The 17,574-nt window shown below is 49.5% G+C and overlaps 6 protein-coding genes across 6 annotated transcripts; 3 read left to right on the top strand and 3 right to left on the bottom strand.

Annotated features, from left to right (window-relative positions):
* Positions 1–1,510: 1,510 nt before the first annotated feature.
* N7520_000546 (putative quinate pathway repressor protein QutR) lies at positions 1,511–4,265 on the bottom strand (the record flags this gene model as incomplete). The annotated part of the gene is made up of 2 exons (XM_057134481.1): positions 1,511–1,765; positions 1,821–4,265. The coding sequence occupies 2 exons, from the start codon at positions 4,263–4,265 to the stop codon at positions 1,511–1,513; spliced, it is 2,700 nt and encodes an 899-aa protein (XP_057000417.1).
* A 915-nt stretch (positions 4,266–5,180) lies between these two features.
* Positions 5,181–8,010, top strand: N7520_000545 (putative C6 transcription factor QutA; the record flags this gene model as incomplete). The annotated part of the gene is made up of 2 exons (XM_057134480.1): positions 5,181–7,759; positions 7,815–8,010. 2 exons carry the CDS (start codon positions 5,181–5,183, stop codon positions 8,008–8,010), a joined length of 2,775 nt encoding a protein of 924 aa, XP_057000416.1.
* A 446-nt stretch (positions 8,011–8,456) lies between these two features.
* N7520_000544 (type II 3-dehydroquinate dehydratase) lies at positions 8,457–8,915 on the bottom strand (the record flags this gene model as incomplete). The annotated part of the gene is made up of 1 exon (XM_057134479.1): positions 8,457–8,915. One exon carries the CDS (start codon positions 8,913–8,915, stop codon positions 8,457–8,459), a length of 459 nt encoding a protein of 152 aa, XP_057000415.1.
* A 2,408-nt stretch (positions 8,916–11,323) lies between these two features.
* N7520_000543 (inositol monophosphatase family protein) lies at positions 11,324–12,653 on the top strand (the record flags this gene model as incomplete). The annotated part of the gene is made up of 6 exons (XM_057134478.1): positions 11,324–11,510; positions 11,603–11,654; positions 11,719–11,807; positions 11,869–12,307; positions 12,359–12,490; positions 12,545–12,653. 6 exons carry the CDS (start codon positions 11,324–11,326, stop codon positions 12,651–12,653), a joined length of 1,008 nt encoding a protein of 335 aa, XP_057000414.1.
* Positions 12,654–12,891: 238 nt separating this feature from the next.
* N7520_000542 (shikimate dehydrogenase family protein) lies at positions 12,892–13,941 on the bottom strand (the record flags this gene model as incomplete). The annotated part of the gene is made up of 1 exon (XM_057134477.1): positions 12,892–13,941. One exon carries the CDS (start codon positions 13,939–13,941, stop codon positions 12,892–12,894), a length of 1,050 nt encoding a protein of 349 aa, XP_057000413.1.
* Positions 13,942–15,703: 1,762 nt separating this feature from the next.
* N7520_000541 (sugar porter family MFS transporter) lies at positions 15,704–17,454 on the top strand (the record flags this gene model as incomplete). Its single annotated transcript, XM_057134476.1, has 3 exons — positions 15,704–16,240; positions 16,292–16,693; positions 16,750–17,454. The coding sequence occupies 3 exons, from the start codon at positions 15,704–15,706 to the stop codon at positions 17,452–17,454; spliced, it is 1,644 nt and encodes a 547-aa protein (XP_057000412.1).
* Between the last annotated feature and the right edge of the window lie 120 nt (positions 17,455–17,574).

Raw genomic sequence — 17,574 nt, 5'->3', positions numbered from 1 at the left:
ACATAGAATTAACAACAAAGATGCAAAAAAGAAAAAAGAGAAAGAAAAAGAAAAAGAAACAAAATAAAGTGATATAAGAATAATGAGGAAATTATAAGAACGGATTCTATAGAAGGAACTCCGGTTGAAGAAAATACCAAATTAGTAAGTGCTTTTGTTTGAAGGATATCAGCTCCGGATCCACTCAAGTGGACTAAACTTGGTCCCATATGTTCCCATGGAACGGGTCGTTTGTCTCAAACACACCTTCCCCTTACTATTCCCGGCATAGAGGAGCAGGCTAACCGGAGTAAGTACATCAAGTAGCAATTATTCTCCTTTTTCCGCTCTTAGTCAATAAGAAGCCTAGTCTGAAGTGTATCTTTTTTCAGTCTTGTTGCATGACGACGTCAGAATTGGGCCTTAGTGAAGTTTCTAGGCTTAAACGTGATGGCTGCCATTTAGCCCCTCTTCGCCCCTGACGGAGATGGGGAAAAATCGTCTAAAATCCAGACTTAGTCCGCTGTTTCAGCAGCACTGGGCTGGATCACGTGGCAGGTACATCGTCAGATTATGCTGTTTCAGATGTCTGAATGTAGAAGAAAGAAAAATTGGCCAAATGATTCCAGATACCCCCGGTTATCAGGGGAGTTTAGGGCTTCTCTAGTGCTTGCTCGAGATCGGCATCTGCACGATCATCACGCTAAAATATCCCGAGATTCAGTACTCCGTGGAGCATGAACTATCACAGGAATAGATTTTTCAGATCACTGCGACTTCCTGTCACACTTAAGTTTTAGAACGTCCGATTGTTCCAGCCCCTTGCAGGATGGAACCGGGCCAATTGTTCTGGGTAAATCCCTTTGTAGACTCGACCAGGCCAGCTAGTGAAAGAAGTAGAGGACAATATGGTGAAAAGTCCCAAGACAGGGTATTATGTAGGGAATCCATAGCCCGTCAGACCTCGTATAGGTAGGGCGAAAGGCTAATCAGTGGCAAAACAATTTCTCCGGGCCAATAATACATACTTAGGTCTTACCCAGAGGTAGGTACAAAGGATGCAGGATGATACGGGCAAATTGGGTACTGGTTATATTCTGATAACTTCGAATTGGATATCTGGCGTTCATTCATATCTATGTACATCTTCCATTCGTAAGGCCTCCTGGCCTCTTCATAAAAAAAAAGCCCCCAATCGGGGGCATCGTCCATTAGAAAGATCATGACGCCCCGCGCAGCGAGGCGTGTGATCGCAAAGTTTTGGTTGAACTGAGATTTAACAAACATCATAATCGCAGGTGCAAAAAGCCCACGGACAATCCGCTCTGGGCTATCCGCTCTAGAATGGTGGCTGTGATCTCCCTCCGCCGGCAGGTGGATTATGTCTGCGGGGTCGAGGGGCTGGAGTCTGTCTACATCAGACCCGCGATCGGCTTGGCTGTCGATCCCTGAGGATCCACAGCCACACTGCAATGAGAGATGAGAAGGTTTCAACCTTCGACTTGACTTGGTCCTGGTTGATGGAAATTACTCAGGACGGCTGACCGTCTAGGTTCTGGAGTCTGTCGTGGATCGCACGCGGGTCATCATGACCTTCTTCGTCCACGTATTCCCGGAGGACTATCGTGCGCATCAGTCGGCGTGGTGCGCGACGGCCGGTGAACAGCTCGAATTGGGCAAAACCTTGTTCGGGGAGGACGTCAAGGCCATCCAGGGCCACCCATCCCCGGTGCGACAAGGCACGGATTTGTTTCATCAAGGGAGTGTTGAGGGGTTTGTAGGCCAGCTAGAAAGAAAATTAGTATCAGACAGATAGACTGAAATTTCTCTCTTCAACTTACATCAACAACGACACCACCGGTGAGGCTTTCTAGCCATTGAGTGGGAACGTTAAAGTTCGGTGCCGGCTGCCCTCCAATACTGTGGGCTGGGATACCCGATACAATTATTGTTGGCTGTTTATAATCTGCTGGCCAAGGTTCGTCCATTGATTTGAGGGTACTGACCCGAGGACGTCCATCAGCTCCAACTTGTTCATGAAGTTCTTGTCGGTTATAATGATGGGCCAGCTTCTCTGCATTAGCAAGAGTGCGGTTGTAAACGAAGATGTGCTGGACACCAAGGTGAATCATCGAATATACAGCAGCACGGGCCATACCTCCAGACCCAATGACAAGACCAGTTGTCGTGGGTCGGACAGCATTGGCAGGTGAAAGACCTCGTCTAATGCAGTTGCAAATACCAATCCAGTCGGTATTGTCGCCGTGCAAGCCCTTGATCGGACCGGCACGGCTCTTTTGCAAGTAAATCGAGGATTCTTGCGAGAGGCGAGGATCGGAATCGTCGTCGTTCCGAATGGGAATCAGCGTATTGACAGCGCCAATAGCCCGCGCATGAGGAGACATGGAGTGGAGGAGGGGGATCACTTCCGTTTTGTAAGGAAGACTGACACTCGATCCACCGAAGAATTGATTTTCGACAAGTTCATTCAGACCCCGAATAGTAGGCGACTGAAAGATGGTGTATTGGTGAGGTAAGCCACACAATTTGAAAGAAGTATTGTGCATCGCTGGTGACATACTGTACGTCACATTGGCACCAAAAACGAAGAACTGCATGGGATCTAGCGTAAAAGTGCTATACAGCGCTTGCTGCGCCTCACGGGATGTTATGCAAGATCGTAAGTGAGAAGGATTATCGTGCATTAGGGATGGATGGGTGACTGGGCTCAAAATAGGATTGAAGCAGCGCGACATGCGTCCCAGAGGGCCGGTATTGTAGGCGATTACCGGGATAGCACCCGGAAGGGTTTGAACGCGGTGTCGGAACCTTTCAACCGCCTGATTATCTTCAAAAGTCTCTGCTGGCTGACATAGTCGTACCATGTCACATCCAAGCCGCTGCGCCCGCTCAAAGATGTTCACATATTCATCACCATCCCACCCCCCTGGTAGAGGGCGGAAGGTCTCAAAATGACCTATGATTTTGGTACGGCCCCGGGCATTAACAACCTCACTGAATAGTTTGTCATCACGAGACAGATCGACCGTCAAGTAGGTTGGTGCAAGTCGTAGGCCATGCCGGACTAAGTTCAAATATGCTTCATCGGTGGACCGAGCAGTTTGTGATGGTGAAAGATGACCTTTTGGTGAGGTGTAACTCTCAACATGATATATGATTGGTACGATAATATTGCGCCGGATTGTCGAAATAACTTGACTGATACTGTCTGCCAGGTTCGAGTCTGCACCCATCTGGTCCGAAGGGCTGGTGACATCAATGGCCAGTTCGAATGCATCAGTGCCAAACTCAATCTCTTCAATGTCAAGATTATTATCGCGCAAGACAGAGAACGGAACCGTCACTGAATTTGTATAGGGCCGCATTGGTACTGGTAATAAAGACAGCGGGAACGACGAATGCTGACGATTCATTTCCGTAACGTCACCTGTCACAAAGGCTATGAAACGGAGGAAGTCCCGCTGTACACGTTTCAATGTTAAGAATGGAGTGGGTGTTTGTGATCTTTGGTCCCTTTTGGGTCCTGGCGACGAATGGTTGCTGTCAGTGGTATGTTCACCGCTGCCCGACTCGGACAGGTTGAAGAATTCCAAATTCGAACACCCGCGGTAGATCGGCCCCGAGAGTTCCAGAAAGTGGCGGACCTTTTGTGTATGCCACGCTTTGAGATATGACTGAATACTCTCGGGATCGCGGCTGACATGGATGACCGGATGTGTCTGTGCAAATTCCCGCAACAGCCTTTGCCCGGTGCGCTCCATCGCTCCGGCTCCGCACGCTATCACACATCCTTCTTGATTGTCCGCCAGCATAGATTCAAACACGCGAGCCTCTTGTAGTCGGTAGTCGTTATGGTTATTATCCTTCTTGAAAGCGGCGCGGGAGCAGCCAGTGACCTGGTGAAAGTACCGGTCGGCATCGATGAGACGTCGGCCAGTTGTCGCAGCTAGGATGACAGCTAGACTGGACTTTCCTGTGCCTCGAATACCGATGAGAACGATTGATGCAGTGGGGCTGAAGATGCGGGGGGTTTGCAGGGTTCCTTTATCGAAGAGGACCGGGGACGCGCGGTTGGAGTGTAACTCCCGGAGTGAGGTGGCATGCTGGAGGGCATCGCTCTGGGAGTCCAGCTGTTCACTGGGTCGTCTCGAACTGGATTGTGAATTTGAACGAGTTGATGGAGACCATCCGACGGTGCTTTGTTTCCGAGGTCCTTCGTCAACCTCGTGCAACTTGCGCTTGGGTGGGCGCACGAGTATAGACATATTGACGTTATGCAAAGAGGCAAGACGAACCCATACCCAGAAAAGCGATGAGTACAAGAATTCCCTGAGCAAGAGAAAGAGAAAGAAAAAAGCACAAAAAGTTGAAGAAACTCGGGGAAATCTAGCCTAACCAAAATCCTGGGAGCGACGAACCACTTTTAGCGTTATGTAAAGGTGTGGGATTTTGCGGGGGTGAGGTTTTCCCTTGTCTGCTTTAGGCCTCGGTCAGTTCACCGTATTTACCATAAATTACATCAGAACTGGCTGTAACGGGGAAAAGTACTCTCCCGCCGATACTTACGGGATACGGGTTTTCCCCGCCCCGTGGGGAACGCACTTTAGCCTGCAGCTGTTCTCCCCAGCATTAAATTCCCGAATGAAAAGTTTATTGATCAAATGGGAAGGTGAAAAAAAAAAAATCACTTGAAGGTAATAAATGGCTTCTATAAAAATTATGAAATCAAACTGTAAATCTTCAATTGTTTTCAGTGTTCCAATTGTGTGTAATTTATAAATTATAAATCAATTTCCATTAGGTACTCACTGGGCCCTTTTGCCCCATCTCTGACATTTTGCCAACCCGCGACTGGTTCACCGCTGGGGAGTCCGTGTTCGTTTCCCCGGAACGAGAATCCTGCCATATTCAATGCCACCTCGGTTGGACCGGTTCCTGTGCGGTCGCCCTTTTTCCTTTTTACATTCATCCGGTACACAGTGCTACCCCAGGCCTCCAATTTCCCACCATTTTCTATACTCGCACGGTCCATGCGAGGTCAGTGGGGGCCGTTTTGAATGGACTTAGCTTGCCCGCTTGTCTGCGCAAGCCTGTCGGCAAAAGATTCAACACCCCCCTCGTGTTGCGCATCGCAGGAAAATGCGCCCGAAACCGCCTAGTGGATCAACGCTTCAATCAAAATGAGCTCTGACCCTCGCCAAGCCACCGGGGCGAGCGGAAAATCCAAACGTCGCTGGACCGACCCCGACGAAGATGGCAAAATGAACGGCCCGGACGACCTATCATCTCAGCCAAAGCGGCAACGCGTGTCGCGAGCCTGCGACAGTTGCCGATCTAAGAAGGACAAATGCGATGGCGTTCAGCCGGTATGTTCAACATGTGCATCGCTTTGCAGGCCATGCACCTACAAGGCCAATCCGAAGAAACGAGGCCTGCCCACGGGTTATATCCGTTCGCTCGAACTGCTCTGGGGGCTGGTCTTCCAGAAGATCCAAGGAAGTGAGGACGTCATGCGAGCCTTGATGAGATCGGTCAACTTGCCTAGTCACCTTGCCACCATGGGCAAGGAAGCCGAGGGCTCAGATACCCTGCTGTCCTCCTTCAAGAACAGTACCGTTTTAAGAGATATTGAGCGAATGCTGGTCGTCTTGGAACAACCCGAGGAGGAGAGAGATCGCAGTTTACAAGCATATGGCGAGGGGGACACCCCGTTGGATGTTGATGGTATCCTTGCCTCCTCTGACGCCCAGGAATGGCAAATCCCCGAAGGACTATCACCTCTCCCAGGGGTATCTCCCTCCCGCACATCTATGATCGGCTCTGCACCACGGCCGCTTGCATACCGCACCCGAGACTCTGGAGCTCAAACAATCAACGCGCATGAATTCCAATCGCCGACCCTCGGCCTTTCTCTTAACACCGACGACTCCAGAGCGATCTCAACAAACTCCCCGCTCCAGCTCCCGTATAACGCCTGGCCTCTCCTTGACATATATTTCTCGTATACGCAATGTTGGCTTCCCATACTGGAAAAGCACGACATACTCCGAACGGCATTCCAATACACTGAAGGCGACGTTTATATGACTCGCACAGCACCCGGCTCCGGTGATCATGCTGCCCTATGGGCAGTCCTTACCCTTGCCTCCCTTCAAGATGCATCCATCACTGCTAGGGAGTCTGATCCTCTGTCTGTCCGAGTGAGCCCTTCACAACTATACAACACTGCCCGGGACCTGATTCCCGCAGAGACTGGCCCATATGAAGTGGGACATGTTCAAGCCTTGCTTATCCTGTCTCTTATCAAGTTCGGTCAACAGGAATGGACAGCAGCCTGGATGCTGGTTGGTCATTCTGTCAGAATTGCTCAGACGCTAGGCTTGGACCAGCCCTCGTTCCATTCGGCATCCTCAAGGCCGTCAGAGCCAGGCAAGCAGCAGGGACGAGCGAAGCACGTGTTTTTGGGCTGTTTTGTGCTCGAGACACTTATTGCGGAACAAACCTCTCAGTGCCCATCGTTGAGAAGGGACGACCTAGCTCGAGTAGGGTCCATCAACGAAGATGGATTGGAGGAATGGCATCCTTGGGAGGACATGACTGGTCTCCGACCGACACAGGCATCTCGAGCCTCAATGCAGCGAGGACCACTCCATGCATTGAGCACCTTTAACCGTCTTGTGTCTCTTGTCTCCATTTTGAATGATCTTTGTTGCTATAAGCAAGATCCAACCATTTCCCGATCACAACTGGAGTCGCTCGAGCTCACTTTGCATCGTTGGGCGGGCGCTTTGCCGAAGAGCCATCGAGTAGACTTACAAAGTCGACCAGTGAAGGTGGCGTCACCGCATATATTTTCACTTGAGATGACTTACCAAAGCATTGTTTCCGCCTTGAGTTTGCAGATCGCTACGCGGGAAATTGATCAGAATATCCCTGAGATGCCACACAAGGCGCGTGCAATCGACAGCTCAAGTCGATTATTAACCTGCCTCCAGGTTTACTTGGAGACATACAGCCTCGCGGCGACCACGCCTATATTTGGCATGATTTTGAGATACTGTCTTCCACGTTCATTCTCGCGCGATCATGTGTCTGACGTCGAGCTTAGTCTGCGGAATAGGATACAATCCTTCTCATCTCACCTCGTGCAGCTCTGGTCTGTAGCAGATCGGCCACACACAGGCCAGCCTGCTGCCCAAAGAAACCAGGGCACGATGGCATCGCCTGCGCTGTCGCAGCCACCCGATCTTTCAGTCACCGAAGAACCGGCATTAAGCCATGGAATTCCGCTTACAAGCACTCCTCATCACCTCGCTGGGTCTACCGAACCACATGCTCCTGGCTCCGCACATCCGGCATCTACACCCGACCCATTCTCCTCTGCCCCCTGGCTCAGACCTGCTCAAAACATGGATGATGGAACACCGTTGCTATCTACACCAACGCCCTCTTTAACCACCATCGGCGGTACGTCGGAAGTCTCGGCTCAGCCTGGTCATTTAGATGGAGGGTTGGGCAGTGGTCTTCGCCAGTCTACCTCTGCTCCCTCAAAACCCAATCCTGGTCCAGGAATGATTCCCGACCTTGGCCCGCAATACCCCCCGGGTACACAGTACCATGCACAGTATCAAGATCCATCTCTTGGCCTCAACTCTTTCGTCGATATGGACGGCTACGGCCCACCACGCCGACAACATCGAATTGCTCCGGATCTCGATGCTCTATTCGACGAATTGGCGTCGTTGGATGGTGCTGAAAAGTAAGTTCCTACATTTCCACTGTCAGATTTACTATCTTCTAACCAGAACCTCCAGAGCCGACAATCAACCTGAGTTCATGCAGAATCTGGGCTTCGTTCCCGATTCAGCAGTGCCAGAGATGTACTCGTTTTCGAGTCAGATTGAGCCTTTCCTGCTGGCTCAGACGCAACAAATACCAAACAATGGATCTTCCTCTGGAGTTCGAAGGGAATCACAATCCCTCAGTATGTCCGGAACGCCGAAACGATAATCATGGTTCTGCTAGCCGCTGGTCGGCATGCACCCACCTGATGACCGCGTCGCTTCCGGACGCCGGCAATGTTTCCTGTCATATGCAGCACAGATGTGCATTTATACCCATACTTGTGACTTGAAACCTCGAATATGAAGAGATCTATATTATTTTGCCATGAGCCAGCGATCTTGGAAGCACCTGGACACTGGATATTTTCACGTTCAATCTAACGAAGCTATAATTGGGACTCGGCAAGGGTTAGGACCACCGAATTACATATTAGTATCTAGTACAGAGTACAAAGTACATAGTCGACAATACAAATGTCAAAGTATTTTAATCCCATTTCCCTATGTACAATTCTATATACATGTACATCCATTCAAAGGACAAGCCTCAGATAACCCATGACCCAGAACCGACCTTTTTTTTCTCATATCACATACAAAGAACCGAATCCCTTACAGAGCCTTCTTCTCCAACTCCTTGAAGTTAACCACAACGTGGTCAACAGCAACCTTATATCCGTAAACACCCATACCAACAATTATAGCGGAGGCCTTGTCACTGAAGTAGGAGTGATGTCTGAACGGCTCACGCGCGTGCACATTGCTCACATGGAGCTCGATGAATGGAATTTCAACACCAAGCAACGCATCCCGGATAGCCACGGAAGTGTGCGTGTACGCGCCCGGGTTGATAATGATACCATCAACCTTGCCACGAGCTTCCTGGATACGGTCAACGATCGCGCCTTCGTGGTTGCTCTGGAAAGTCTCGAGAGTTGCGCCTAGGCTGGTGGCTTGGGCCTTGGCGCTCTTCTCGACATCGGGGAGGGTGGTTGAGCCGTAGATGTGGGGTTCGCGGGTACCCAGGAGGTTGAGGTTGGGACCGTTGATGAGGAGGATGGATTTGCCCATTTTGATTTTTGTGTTGACCTGAGCGGAGCTTGAGCTTTGTGGGAAGGTTTTTGGTGGAAGAAGCGGAGAGATTGTAAGGTTTCTGCTAGGAAGAATCGAGGGGTTATGTGGTCAAAAATTATGATGTTGATGATGTGATTCGCTCTGAGTTTCTCTCCGCATTGCCCCTCGGTCGGCTGAGCACTTTGCCGTGTGGGGGTCTTTTTGTGTCAGGTGGGTAGGGGTGCATTCTTGTATTAGATGGTAATATTTCCATTCTGTTAGTCCTGGTAATTTGATTTGAAAGATTACTTTGTGGGATTGTGGGGTTGTGGGTTAGCTTGGAAATTGAAGGTTTGTGGCTCTTGGGAAATCCGGAGCAAGTTTGTTATATCCGTAACGGGTATTGCGGCCATGTAGATATAGGAATGGATAGGGGATTACCTCAATAATGTATTATTTCAGTTATGCACATCTGTCATAGCTCAGTGTATAATTTATACTTAAAGCATATTTCCTTCAACGTTCAATAGATAGTGGGGTCGGATATGTATTGCGGAGCGGATAGAGCTGGACCGGTGGACATCTCCGTGATATCATCTTTACAGCACCGGCCCGGTGGATCTGTATCCGTAGACCAATTTTGATGTCCTTATTCTCCTCGGTCAAAGTTTGTACCTCGGCAATGTCTGGATGTGTGCTTACGCCTTCGACACAAGAGCACTTGGGGCAGGCAAGTACATAATAGTTCAATTTCAACTGGTTCTTCACTGCGGTCATGTAAACACCAATATTATCAATTTGTTCAGATGGTTTGCTCGTTTATCTAGAAGTGAATCATGATACATAGTCCATGAAAGAGTGACATCAATTGATCCAAGCGCTGGCAGATTCCACTTGCAGGAGCAACAAATGATCCGTCAATGATGACTTTCAATGTTTGGCGGGGCAGCTCAGATCTGTCTCCACCTAGATTTATTTGGCCAGTGGGACCTCCTGTATGTATCTTAAGCATCTCATTTCTTACTGGCGACCTCGGTGCCAAATGTTCAGAGCTTCGATTCCACTCTACCTGTTCATATTTGTGGTATATATATACCTTTTAAGCTGCCAGAGAAGTGGGACTCTTGGAGTTTGACGGGCAGAGTTGTGAGCGAAATATTGAGCTGTAGACTGAGGTTTAAATGTCAGAGCGGTTAGTCAAACTATATATTTCAAATCAAATTGCTCTCAATTGATCCAGTTGTCGTTCCGATAGAGTCGGAGGTTCTTTCATAATGGGAAACCTTTAAAGTTCCAAATAAATGGTAAACTTATAGATGTGCAAGGCTCTATGATTTAAATTTCAAAACATTGAATCAATTGATTACAGCAAACGGTGATCAGTTGACCAGGCACACGTGATTAGCATTTGATATACAGTGGCGTTCCATGAGTTTGAAACCCCCCGACCCACTTTAAGTAATTCTGCCGCATTTTCTGCCAGATAAACCTCATATTCAGTAATTAGTACGCCAACCCTCACTATCAATAACCTGTTTGACCCTATGAGACACAGTAACAGCGAAATTTTCTAGCCTATCAGATAAAATATTGGCTTATATCTCCTGAGCTACAAAATCAACGAAATTGGCGTCTCCTCGTTGTCTGGCATACCCTAATTTCAATGTGTACCAGCGCGTCTTATATCGGGTGTTCTGCTAGCGTATTCTCTAGGCGGTATGCTATCTATAGTAGGCGGTGATGGAAGAGCGGTGAACAGGGGGTTTCAAACTCATGGAACGCCACTGTAGATGTATGAATGTCACGTGCTTAAGAACTATTAGGTAAATACCCGCGGGCCGGGAGTGATCTGGCGGCTTCGTATCAATGTGGTCGCTTTACAAGCACTTGAGGGCTGTTCATGACTGAAACGTTAGAATAAGCATTAAAGTTCGAACTAAGCTACAATCGCTTCCTGGAAATCATAAGGAACCCAAAATTTGGAACATTTGAATACATTCACCTACAAGGCCTGGTGGAGCGGATATTTTGTCCATTCAGGATCCTCTAGCTCTCCACACATTTCCATCCATTCTACAACCTGCCCATAATATTTCGAGACAATGACAAAATTCCAGCTCCTACTTGTCCAAATGAATGTAATTTATATCAAATCTAGACTCATTGTAACCCCAAAACATCAGCAATTCATCCTCCCAGCCCGGCTCCACCACAAAGTGGGGAAATCCGATAAGGCAAATGCCGGCTAGCGGCGGTGTATTCAACCATTTTTCACCGGGGAAGTGAGTCAAAGAGGATCCCAGCTATCTGTCATCTCCTTGCATCCATCTACCCCAATATTACGATCATAACCCTTCAACCCTTCACTTGAACCCCTTTCCCCAGATCCGGAACATCGCCCCGTTTTCGAAACCCCGCTCCCCGCTATGCCCGTCCCCAACCTCACCCAGGATGAGCTCGACGAGATATATGCCTTTGCCGTGGACCTTGGCCGTAAGGCAGGTGACATGTTGATGGAGCGTGTGGAGCTTCGTATCTCCGGTGGTGAGGGACATACGCAGAAGTTCGAGGAGAAAGATAGTTCAGTCGATATCGTGACGCAGACAGATGAGGGTAAGTAAAAGCGGGGAAGGGCCCTATGGGGCTATCCAAATCCATCAAAATCCATCAGCCAGGGGAGCTAGAGCTAATGATTTATCTTGTAGATGTGGAGGTACTTATCCGCAATGCAATCCACGCCAAATACCCCGATCACAAGTTCGTTCTCTCAGAATCAAATGGCGACCAGTCTACTCTCCTCAAACAATGCTGACATGTCCAGATTCCTGGGTGAAGAATCCTATGCCAAAGGCCAATCTCGCGACTACCTTATCGACGAGCACCCAACATGGTGCATCGATCCTCTAGATGGTAAATACCAATGCCTCACCACACACCAGACCTCAAGTTCTAATATTGTTTACTATGTCAGGTACCGTCAACTACACACACATCTTCCCCATGTTTTGCGTCTCCATCGGATTCATCGTAAACCACAAACCCCTCATCGGTGTCATCTACGCACCATTCCAAAACCATTTCTTCTCGTCCTGCACCGGCCGAGGCGCTTGGCTGAACGAGAAACACCAGCTGCCACTTATCCGCAAGCCTTCCATCCCGCCCATGCCCGCGAACGCGCCTTCGCAATGTATCTTCTCCTGCGAATGGGGTAAGGATCGACGCGATATTCCGGATGGAAATATGCACCGGAAGATTGAGAGCTTTGTCAATATGGCTGCGGAGCTGGGTTCGCGCGATGGTAAGGGTGGTATGGTGCATGGAATGCGGAGTCTGGGGAGTGCGACCCTTGATTTGGCGTATACAGCTATGGGATCCTTTGATATCTGGTGGGAAGGTGGATGCTGGGAATGGTGAGTCTCTTTTGTCCTTGCCACATATGTGCTCATGTTAATCCATTTTAGGGATGTTGCTGCTGGAATTGCTATTCTTCTTGAGGCTGGTGGACTCGTTACTACAGCCAATCCGCCCGAGGATCCGGATACGGCGCCCATTGAAGATATGCGGCTTGGTAGCCGGCTATATCTGGCTATTAGGTGAGTTGAGTTGATTTTGCATTGATGAAATTTTAGAAAGCTAATTCAGTCTAGACCTGCTGGACCCTCGGAGACCGAGACAGGTCGGGAATCACAGGAGCGCACTGTGCGTGAAGTCTGGCGGCGGGTCCGTCACTTGTCATACACTCGACCTGGAGCGTAAGGGTTTAACACATCCCTGTGCAAGGTCCATAGATTACCAGATTGTACAGGCTTTCGGTATATGCTATAATGAGATACTATTATTTACGAGTTTGGAATGATTCTGTAGATTCACGTAATGTATTCCACAGCCGACGTTAACTATCTTATATACTATATGCAAGAATTTTGAGGATCTATACAGTCGTTAAATGACATGAGAGAAAGACCAAGGAAAAATTTTAAATAAATCATACGGCCTATTTGGCAGCCGCAGCCCGCTCAGCAGCCCGCTCAGCCAGGGTAGCATCAACAAGGTCCCTGACCTTCTGGACGATCTCAGGAGTATGAGCAATATCCTTGCCAGTCCAGAGGTGCGCCTGTTCCAGACCCTGCCAGATCAGTGCCTCGGAACCGATGATGACCTTCCAGCCACCGTCAGAGGCAAGCTGGGCGATCTCAGTCCAGGGGACGGGGTGGTAGCACATCTCAAGGATGACACCCTCCTGCTTATCGGCAGTAGTCTTGTCACCGAGGAAAGCCTGGATAACAGCACGAGCGTTCAGCTCCTCGGCGGTCTTGGGAGGGTAGTTGGGGATACCGGAGACGATAGCGGCGGGGGCCTCGAGGCGAGCGGCCTCCGCGGGATCAGTAACGTGGATCAGAGGAGCGGTGGCGAGAGCCTCAGGGTTACGCTGGCGGTCCTCCTCGAGGATAGCAGCGACCTCAGCGGCGTCACGGTTAACGATGTAGATCTTGCTGGAGCCGAGCCAGCGGCGCATGACGTAGACAGCAGTGCGGGCGGTACCACCACCACCGATGATGAGGGCGGGCCGGCCGCGGAAGCGCTCGGGGTTGGGCGAGTTCTTGACGAGGGCCTCGCGGATACCGTCACAGTCAGTGTTGGTTCCGACGAGCTGGCGCTTGCCGGTGACGGGGTCGTCGCGCAGGAAGATAGTGTTGCAGGCACCGGCCTGCCGGGCGTGCTCGGTCAGATCATCCAGGTGAGGCATGATGGCGACCTTGTGAGGCATTGTCACGGAGGATCCGACGAACTTGGGGTTGGAGCGGATAGAGGCAATGAATGTCTCGATGGCGGGCGACTTGGTGTAAGGGGGAGGGTAGGTCTCGGATGTGCCGTACACGCTGGACAGGGGAATCTGAAGCCAGTTCAGACCCAGAGCACCGTACACAGTCTTGTGCAGAGGGGGCGACAGGGAGTTCAACAGCGGGTGGCCGTACAAGTAGGCGACGCCATCCAGGTTGTCGGGGATGGAGATGGGCTCCTCTGGTTGGGTTTGGTTGGACATTGTGAATTTGATTTTAATTTTATTGTTGAGTATAGGAGAAGTGGGATGGAGGGGGGAGAATATAAAATAGAAAGAAATAATGAGGGGCTCTGTGATTACGGGCCGATCGGCAATGAATTGAAGCTAATCAGTCACAAGTCAGGATTTTAATCTCGAGTAAGCGTACAGCCGGACACCCATCCCACCTGATGGCGGAGAAACACTTTTCGCCCTCATTCTTTCCCTTACCCCAAGATTTTCCTATACTTTTCAATTAGGAACTCAATTAATTATTCTATTGATTTTGAAAAAGTCAAATCCGTTCCTCCTGACTTCTTTTTAGGATTTCGATCCCTTTAATACCTGTTTTAAAGGTTGAACATCGCCCACAATGAAATTTTGTATAGTGGGTGAACGTTTTCCCATCGGAAATTTCACCCATTGAAAATTTCACCCCACGGGGAATACGATTTTGGTTGACGCAAAGTTTGGCCGGTCCAATAGGATCATCGGTGTTCCCATGGCCGGGACACAAGATACTTTTACATATGTAAGTCATATTTTGTGCATCGGTCCGAATTGTTAAAGCGGCCCTGCGGCTCAACACAGCCACAGCCCTAGCCGAGTTCATATGGCAGAGCCGTGAAAACCTATATTTAGGAAACAGAACTATTTTTGACCTTGATTCTAGCCTTGACCTTAGCCTTGATTTTAGTCTTGAATGTCCATGTGATCAAAGTTGGTAGATAGGTTGATATGGATCAGGACTGTAGTACAGAATGTACGCACTGTGGACAATATTCAAGGTATTTAAAAAGTGGCAATGATAAAGTATAAAACCTTGTATAACCTTATTGAAGAACCAAGGTTTAATTGCGTTAAGCCGCACAAAATGATGAAAGAGTTGGGTACAAACATCTACACTTCAGGTCACAAGGTTAGACCAAGTCACGAGACCGGTGGATCGCTTTTCCCCATCGCCACTAATATCATCAATTACCATTGGTTCATCCCACAATATCCATTCTGTGGGTCAATTGATCTGGTCCAATCATGGTTTCCATAATTCTCCGTCTCCACAACCTATCAAGGCCAGCTGAATCGACTTTGCCTCCCCAGAATACCCCAGGTCGTGGGGACCTAAGCTGCAGATGATTCAACCCCAGGCCAAGTCCCCTCCCCACTTATTCACGGCCTAGAATCCCCACAAATCTTAGAGTTCAACCAACCAGCGCATGTTTACTCTACACGGTCCAATCCCCCATCGCTAAAAAACGCCTCGAGAAGCCCGACCAAGGCTAAACATGCCCAAAATTTCCTCGTGGCCAAGCGTGACCAAGAGTCTATTCCAGTTTTGCACGCTTGGTCCTCTTATTTCGACTTTTCTTCGTTTTGCCGACTTGGCGCTGGCTCACACATTCCAAGGGCGATGGAAAGGTAAACTGCGCTATACACTTCTCCGCCTCCACACTCTCGCCTCCATAGCTTTATCCCCAGATTTTATCGATTTTCCCCCACAAAAACACTTTACCGTCCCCATCTGGGGAAACTATTTATTCCCCGTCCTTTCCCCGAATCTGAAGAAATATCTTTATTCTCCATCTTCCCAAGACTTCTCCCTCAACACCACTAACTTCCCCCTTCACACCTCTTAGCACCACAAGCGTGGTACTTTCGAGTGATCTGACTGTTCCTTTGCATTTCTTGCATTGACAGTACAGACTCGTCTTTTTTTTCTCATCTCCCCCTCTCTATTTTCTTATAAATACATACATCACACATCATGGGTATCCTTGCATTGGTCGAGGATCGACCGACCCCCAAGGCCGTGTACAACTGGAGGATTTACCTTCTGGCGGCTGTGGCGTCCTGTACCTCTTGTATGATCGGTTATGATAGCGCCTTCATCGGTACCACCTTGGCCTTGCAGTCCTTCAAGGATGAATTCAAATTTGATACCATGTCCAAGAGCGCCCAGGATTTGCTCAGCGCCAACATCGTCTCCCTCTACCAGGCTGGTGCCTTCTTTGGTGCTTTCTTCGGTTATCCTCTTGGCCACTTCTGGGGTCGCAGGAACGCTCTTATGATTGCCGCTACAGTCTTCATTCTCGGTGCTGGTCTCATGCTGGGTGCCAATGGCGACCGTGGCTTGGGCTTGATCTACGCTGGTCGTGTTCTGGCTGGTCTCGGTGTTGGTGCTGGCTCCAACATTACCCCTATCTACATTTCTGAATTGTCTCCTCCCGCTATCCGTGGTAGACTCGTCGGTGTGTACGAGCTTGGTTGGCAAGTTGGCGGCCTGGTTGGTTTCTGGATCAACGTAAGTCACACGCGCATCCACGACTTGATTTTCTTGCTAACTTTGATATAGTACGGTGTTGACTCGACCATGGCACCTAGCCACAAGCAGTGGCTCATTCCCTTCGCCATCCAGTTGATTCCTGCTGGTCTCCTGCTCATCGGTGGAGCGTTCATTCGTGAATCACCTCGTTGGCTGTTCGCCCAGGGCCACCGCGAGAAGGCTATCAACAACTTGTGCTGGATTCGTCAACTGCCCGAGGACGATATCTATATTATTGAGGAGATCGGCGCCATTGACCAAGCCTTGGAAGAGCAGCGCTCGACCATTGGCCTTGGATTCTGGAAGCCATTCCGGGCTGCTTACAGCAACAAGAAAGTCATGTACCGCCTGTTCCTTGGAAGCATGCTGTTCTTCTGGCAGAATGGGTCTGGTATCAACGCCATCAACTACTACTCCCCGACCGTCTTCAAGGTACGTTATCAACTTAAACCCGCTAGAATGATCTATTCACTAATCAATGTTTGCAGAGTATTGGTGTCACTGGTGCCAACACTAGCATGCTTACCACTGGTATCTTCGGTGTCGTTAAGACTTGTGTCACCTTTGTCTGGCTTCTGTACCTGATTGACCGCGTTGGTCGTCGCAACCTGCTTCTGATCGGTGCCCTCGGCGGTTCCGTCTGTCTCTGGATTGTTGGTGCATACATCAAGATCGCCGACCCAGCCAATAACCCCAAGACCCACATGGATGGTGGCGGTATTGCAGCCATGTTCTTCTTCTACCTGTGGACCGTCTTCTACACCCCGACCTGGAACGGTACCCCCTGGGTTCTCAACTCGGAAATGTTCGACCCCAACATGCGATCTCTCGCTCAGGCCTGTGCTGCTGCATCCAACTGGCTCTGGAACTTCCTCATCTCCCGCTTCACACCCCAGATGTTCGCCAAGATGGACTACGGAGTCTACTTCTTCTTCGCCTCTCTCATGCTCTGCTCCATTGTTTTCGTGTACTTCCTCATCCCCGAGACCAAGGGTGTTCCCCTCGAGAGCATGGACCAACTCTTCGCAATCAAGCCGATCCGCAAGGCCCACTCCCAGATCATCTCCAAGCTGCGCGAGGACGAGGAGCAGTTCCGTCACGAGATCGAGGATTCTGGTCTCGCTGCCAGCAAGGGTGGTGCCGAGCATGCCGAGCAGGTCGAGAACACCGCTGTCGAGTCAAAGTACGCTTGATGGAAATGATTATAACGGATATGAAATGTTTTGGTTTTCCTTCTGATATGTTGTTTCGCGATTGAACTTTAATACTGTGTGATGAATATATGGTAAACTCAAATGAGTCTTGCCCTGGTG

This window comes from Penicillium odoratum (assembly GCF_028828045.1).
Source record: "Penicillium odoratum strain IBT 22623 chromosome Unknown utg000001l_segment0_segment0, whole genome shotgun sequence".
Classification (NCBI taxonomy): domain Eukaryota; kingdom Fungi; phylum Ascomycota; class Eurotiomycetes; order Eurotiales; family Aspergillaceae; genus Penicillium; species Penicillium odoratum.
The sequence above is the reverse complement of the archived record's forward strand: the minus strand, read 5'-3'. Positions and strand labels throughout refer to the sequence as shown.